Below are 7,144 nucleotides of genomic sequence, written 5' to 3'. Positions count from 1 at the left end.
CATGGCTTCTTCTGGTGCTAGATTAACTTCATTTCTTAAATTTAGTAGCGAGAATCTGCATGGCTTTTAACATACCTAAATACCTAAATGTTTACAAATCGCTGTGTAAGGTAAATAAACCTAAAGTGCATTCTCAGACTCATGAGTCTAATTTATTTCCCTTTTTTGGCAAGGTAAAGACTGTGTCTTTCATGAAAAAGACTGGGTCCAGGAGAAATTTCACCAGTACAAGAGAACATGTAAGGAAGGGCTGGCCTCCCCATGAGGTCCCAGACCTTTAATTTACAAAGTTTTCCACAAATTACCTTTGTCAGCTTCTTCAGAAGACAGAGAAAATAAGAGACTATCAGATGTGTCACGTCAAGTCACATCCTAATAAAATTCATGACAATTAAAGAATTAGATTGCATGGGCTTCTAATGTCCTGTATACTCCAAAGGATATCGGAAATTGGCCAACGGCATTATTGTCCCTCCTTTTCTCATTTCTCTCTACCCAACATTTCACTATCAAGAGCATAAAGACTAAGCCTGCGCCTCCCTTACCACCCTCCAGCTTCACCTTTGCTGGGCTGAGTACACAGTAACATCTCAGGATAAGCCCCATTTTCTCACTATTCCAGTGACCCTAATTACCAATTTAAAATTAATTTCTTGTATTAGCAAAATGACTTGGTTTGTTGTTGTTGTTCTAATGAAGCATTTTAATCTTAGTGCCTTGTTGCTTAGCAAAGATTTCTGTCCCTGGGCAAGAGAGAGTGTTTTAGTCAGTGATTAATGCCAACTTTTCCAGTTGATTCCTCTGGCTTGCAGGAAAAAACTTTTCATCTTGTCTTAGAAGAGCCCCAGCAGTTGGCCTTTGGATGGGTAATTTACTTCCCTTCTCCCATTTTTACCAGACCATTCTGGTGCCAAATGCCCTCTGCTGTGTCTGAGTAGAGCACCTGTCTGACTCACGCTATCAGCGCGCAGACTCTCCCTCTCCTGACAGCAGACCAGACCTCACACAGGTCTACGTGTGACTAGTTACCACGCAGACCTGTGTAATGACATGCCTCATACACGATCCTGAACACTATCCGCTCATCCCAGTAGGTGCAGTAACATGTCCTGACTCTGATTTGTGTCATATATGATGAGCCCCCTGGACATGTAGAAGGAGACGGCTCAGTTATGCCTCTGTAATCTAAATTCAAGTTTGTTTATGTTTTTTTCAAGCATAGTGAACTATTGTTAAACATTTTAAACAGATTTTCAAAATACACACTTTAGCAGGTTATCTTATGTTAAAACTACCAACAACTAACAAACTAACACTCTTCACTGCTATGAATAGATTCTGTATAAAATGAAAAAAGGAAATAAAAGCACATGGCAATTTGTGCTTTTTTTTCTATATTATATGTCTAACAAAATGTGCCTTTTGCAGGAAATGGGGTGGAAAGGGCAAGGGGGACTCCTGTTTCAATAAACCAGGGGCCTAGATCTGAACAAACCTTTGTAAAATGTAGCAAGCTTGAAAACTTTCTCTGAATTAAACTTCAGTTTACAGTTTGTGGAGGAATCTGATGCAGATTCATATTTTCTTGTCTCTTACTAATACTGTTCTTTTTAACATAAAGATTCATCTAAAAATCTTTTTTTCCAATATTTAAATCAGTGACTGTTGAAAAAGGGACAAAGGAATCATTGAAATAGCTCAAAAAATCTGTGAGCACCCAACCTCCATCACACAGGCTTGTTTTTCATTCCAAGATTAAAAAGTTAGGCAGTCTGACAAAGCACTTTCCTCTTACAAGTCTTGACTTCACCACTGTTATTTTCCTTTTCACTATTTTCTTCCAGCACCTGTTAGAAACAAGGGCAGAGTGGTCTTATTGCAAATTTGTCTTTCCTTAATCATCTAATTAAAAGGTGGTGAGAAAAGTATGGATGGGTATATATTCTTAAAAACAGTTTAAGTTTTACTTTTAACTATTTTTAAAATGAGCCATTTTGAATGTTTTTAGATTTAATACTATATACAAAATTAAAGTATTTTTGTTGGTTACTAAGCCAGCTCCTTGAAATTTAGCCAAACAGTACTTGTAACAGTATCTTTTCTTTAAAAACCCAATCCAGGAAACTAGCAGCTACTGAGATGAAAACTGATGACTTTATAACTGAAGAAAATAGCATCATATAAAAGCAGATACATATTGGAAATAAAATAATTATCTGTAAAAGACCATTCATGTTTTTTTATATAAAATAGATAGTGACACATGAAAAGATTAAACCTCTTGTCAAATGTATTTGTGAGAGAATTTTTCATGATTCTAATGACAGTTTTCCTATAGCTCCCTGCATGCCCCCCTCACTTCCTTTCCACCTCCTGCAGCAGCCTTTCCCAGTTCTTTCATAAGCAAAGAACTGGGCTACAGGCTACAAAGCATTTTTCTTCAGCCGGCATAGCTAATATGGTGACATGATTACTTAATTTTCACGAGTAAGTGCAGCCTCTGGCTTTACTGAGCCTTTAAGACATGAAGTGCATTCCCAGAATTCAGAACATGCAAAGCATGTGCCCTGGGCCGCTTTACAGACTCAAAGGGAAGCCCCCACTGTGGAGGCACCCTCCTCAAGCACAGGGGCTTTTGTCTTCTCCCTTCCACCTTTCTTTTTCAAAAGCCAGGAGTTAATTGTTTGGTCTCTGTACAAGTAAAACTCCTTCAAATGTCACTTTCAAATATAGGTTCTCATTAACACCAGAGGCTGATCTGGGATCTTGTAAGACACCCCTTCCTGCCTCTAGCGAACATTTTGTCCCATTGCATTTGTTTTACCTGACATCTGGAAGCCAGGCCCGTTTTAGGAATCACAGTTCCTAGGTCTATCTAGCGCTCAGAGAGCACGAATAACTGGCAGAGCTAAAGAAGTGAAATTACCTCTCTTGAAATACTTAAGCACTTTTCTTTCCTCTCCACTGAAATCCTGAAGAACAGCCCATTTTGAAGCAGAATAATTTAGTCTGACAACAGTTTCTTCCTCTGTTCACAGCTGTCCCAGAGGGAGGAGCTGAAATCTGAACCTCTCAGTTGTGATTGGCTCCTTCTTGCAAAAGAGAGGAAAAAATCCCACCCAGCTAAAAAACAGGCTCAGTTCGTAAAGGAGCCTGGCAACTTCAGAGGCGCCGGCCATCCCTCTGCCGCACCTGAGCGCAGCCCCAGCCCGAGCCCTGCTGGCCGCGATGCTATAGGGACCGGCCTCGTCCTCCCGCCGGACCGTTATCCGCGCCGGGCGCCCGCCAGACCCGCCAGCAAGATGCCGCGCTCTTTCCTGGTCAAGAAGCATTTCAATGCCTCCAAAAAGCCAAACTACAGCGAACTGGACACACACACAGGTAAAAAAAAAAAAAAAAAATGTCGGGGATGGGGAAGGAAAAGAAAGGCAATTTTTAAAAATAGGAATTTACATCTATATACATATATAAATATACAAATATAAATATTTCAATTCAAAAACTATTGCAAAAGAACTAAATACTAGTTTGTTTTCCTTTTAAGTAGTGTTCTAAAACAGAGTTCAGATTAATTTGATCATTTAGAATAAATATTAATTGAAAACTTTTTAAACGTTTAACTGACAAGGAAAACTTCATTCAACTCTGCAACTTCATTTTCTAAAGCTTGTATGTACATGCATAATGAATATACAGAAGATGAGTAACACTACACGTAACTGTTGAATTATTGCTTTTTTTGTGTAATAAGGCTCCTTTCTTTTAGAAAGGAGCTTGATTTACACAAATCTTTGTACTTACAGTCATAAAACGTACAAATGACCCATGCATAAAATGGAAAACAACCTTTATGTATCTTTAAAAATAAAATACAAGGTTTTTTTTCTTCTCAGTGAGTACTGTGAAGGCATTCACTTCACTGTGCTCCCTGACTGCAGAGGCTGGTATATCTCCTGTCACGCTATGTATGCAGAAAGCAGAGATAGTCATTAAATACAATAACTACTACATATCAGCAAGGCTAGAAATGAAATGAAATTTTCATTGCCAAGTTGTTTATTAATTATGTTTAAAGTTATGTTTTAACTTAATTTTCTTTTCTTTCCTTTTCTTTCCCCCAGTGATTATATCCCCATATCTCTATGAGAGTTACCCCATGCCTGTCATACCACAACCAGAGATCCTCAGCTCAGGAGCATACAGCCCCATTACCATGTGGACTACAGCAGCTCCATTTCACTCCCCACTACCCAGCGGCCTCTCTTCTCTTTCTGGATACGCCTCATCTTTGGGGCGAGTGAGTCCCCCTTCTCCATCTGACACCTCATCCAAGGACCACAGTGGCTCAGAAAGCCCCATTAGTGATGAAGAGGAAAGACTACAGTCCAAGCTTTCAGATCCCCATGCCATTGAAGCTGAAAAGTTTCAGTGCAATTTATGCAGTAAGACCTATTCAACTTTTTCTGGGCTGGCCAAGCATAAGCAGTTGCACTGTGATGCTCAGTCCAGGAAATCTTTCAGCTGTAAATACTGTGACAAGGAATATGTGAGCCTGGGCGCCCTTAAGATGCACATTCGGACCCACACCTTACCTTGTGTCTGCAAGATCTGTGGCAAGGCGTTTTCCAGACCCTGGTTACTGCAAGGACACATTAGAACTCACACTGGTAAGAGAAAATGTAGACAGGAAAGTTAACCTCTAATATACTCAAGTTCTGGGATGGTTGTGGGATTTGCTTTTAATGATGGACGGTAATTTATAGCTACTTCCTGATGACTCAAAAAGTCCTTGGAGCATAAACTGCTTCGTTTCTTTTTAACAACCTCTGCTCCACAGACTACAAACAGAAATGAGACTTTGGAAAGTAGATTCAGGAGGTTTGGTCTAAAAGAGCGATTAGAAAATCAGGAAAGATATACTTGAATGTTTGTTCATGAAATTACTTCCAATAATCAGCAAATATAAATGTTGCTATCTCAATCAATTTATTTGATACATTCAGATGAAGAGTTTTCTTATAGTTTTTTGTTAGTAAAATTCATGCTGTGATCTGTCACCCCATAGCAAGTTGCGTAGTAAGAACTGAGTTTGATTTCAGTTGTTTTGTTATTTGTTGCTGATTTTTTGTTTGTTTGTTTCTAGCATGTTCTTCAGGGAGTCAAAGCATTTATCCAGACTTAGTCATAATACAGAAAGAGGGAAAGGGGGAAATATTGGGAAATGTTGGGCGGAGCTAAACATTCGCTTCACCTGCTGAAGCAGAAGGCTTTAATTATTGAAAGTCCTAGGAATACATGAAAAATTTTACATAACTGGCAGCAATAATAATGTGGTTAATGTGACTTTTTAATGCAAACATTCAAATTTATCTTAAAGGATTAGATATTAAAATAAGTATTCATTATGGGGAATTATAATCAAGTTTTCTGCTTCTCATTCTTTTGGCAAATGTGATTATTCATAAACGTTATATCTTTACATTTCCTCTAAAAACATTGACTGTCTTTCTTTCTTCTCCAACTCCACCACCATCCCCAGGGGAGAAGCCTTTTTCTTGCCCTCACTGCAACAGAGCATTTGCAGACAGATCAAATCTGAGGGCTCATCTGCAGACCCACTCTGATGTAAAGAAATACCAGTGCAAAAGCTGCTCCAAAACCTTCTCCAGAATGTCTCTTCTGCACAAACATGAGGAATCTGGCTGCTGTGTAGCACACTGAGTGACGCAATCAATGTTTACTCGAACAGAATGCATTTCTTCACTCCAACTTCAAATGATAAATAAAAATCCAAAGACATTTTCTCTTGTGCATACCAACCAAATAATATGTACACACACACACACACACACACACACACACAAAGCTGCAAGAGCATGGAATCCATGTGTTTAAAGTTAATCCTTTCCATGTGAAGTTTAAAATTACTATATATTTACTGACAGCTAGATAGAGAGGATAAAAGACAAGGATCTTTCTCTTCAAAGATGAAGCAAAAAGCACACTGTATCTTTTCTTACTAAGAAAAAATGCAAAGATTTACATTGCTGCCAAATCATTTCAACTGAAGAGAACAGTATTGTTTTGTAATGGAATTTCTTGTAGGAAGAGAATCTGCCAGACGCTATCTCAGGTGCCTTATAAACTATTCCAAGTTTACTTCATTACATGTCTAATGTCTGGTTACCATTGTCAAACTTTTTTGATTACCTGTAATGCTTTAAACTGTATTTTTAAGAGAGAGAAGAAAAAAAGAACAAGAACAAAACACAGGAGACTGTATTAAAAGTGTTTTTGTTTGTTTATTTGTGGGGTTTTTTTTTGTTTTTGTTTTTTTTTTGTTTTGCCAATAAACAGTATGTGCCTTGCGAGGAGGAGAAAAAGATTAACTTTGAACATTCCTGGTGCATGCTCCATGTCTTACTTTTAAAAATAACTTTTAATGATTTTCTAAAAATTAATTAAAGGTGGGAATAAGTGCAAGAAAGGATTCTTAGAAATTCAATAATGTACTTAAACTATTTTAAATGCATACAACAAATGCAATCCGTACAATAAATACCCTTTTCAAGTGCCTTTTTTTAATTAATTGTATAGTTGCTGAGTCAATGTAAATTTGTGTTTATTTTTATATGATTGAATGAATTTTGTATGAAAGTGAAATGTTTTCTATAGCTAATGTGTATAAAGTACCTGAAGATTTGTGAAATCATGTTTCTTTTTAAAAAAACAAATTTTCAAGGTCCTTTTTTTACAATAAACATTTTTGATTTAAAATCTATTGTATGTATACTATTTTTAGAGGCTTTAATTACTTCATGATTATTACCAAACTGCTACACAAATAATGGTTTCTTTTGTTAATAAGAAAAAATGAATAGTCTTTTTTTATGAATATCAAATGTTTCTTTACTTTTAAGGTAATACTGTCACCTTCAGAAAGACATCATAATAGTAGTTTGTTATTTGACTTAAGAAAAAAGACCTTTATTTAATATCCTATTTTTTATTTTCTTGATATATCAGAACATATATTACAAAGGCAAAATTATTTAGAACAGCAACTTATAAATGTGAAATAAATAGCTGATAGCTTGGCTAGGGTATTCTAGAGTTATACAAATACCATTTTAATTACTGTATT

The 7,144-nt window shown here is 36.9% G+C and overlaps 1 protein-coding gene across 1 annotated transcript; it reads left to right on the top strand.

Annotated features, from left to right (window-relative positions):
• The first annotated feature begins 3,159 nt into the window (after window positions 1-3,159).
• On the top strand, window positions 3,160-6,688 carry SNAI2 (snail family transcriptional repressor 2). The gene is made up of 3 exons (XM_066266112.1): window positions 3,160-3,381; window positions 4,122-4,667; window positions 5,540-6,688. The coding sequence occupies exons 1-3, from the start codon at window positions 3,303-3,305 to the stop codon at window positions 5,719-5,721; spliced, it is 807 nt and encodes a 268-aa protein (XP_066122209.1). The 5' UTR covers window positions 3,160-3,302; the 3' UTR covers window positions 5,722-6,688.
• The last annotated feature ends 456 nt before the right edge of the window (window positions 6,689-7,144 follow it).

Source organism: Saccopteryx bilineata, chromosome 3 (genome assembly GCF_036850765.1).
Source record: "Saccopteryx bilineata isolate mSacBil1 chromosome 3, mSacBil1_pri_phased_curated, whole genome shotgun sequence".
NCBI classification, from domain to species: Eukaryota; Metazoa; Chordata; class Mammalia; order Chiroptera; family Emballonuridae; genus Saccopteryx; species Saccopteryx bilineata.
The sequence above is the reverse complement of the archived record's forward strand: the minus strand, read 5'-3'. Positions and strand labels throughout refer to the sequence as shown.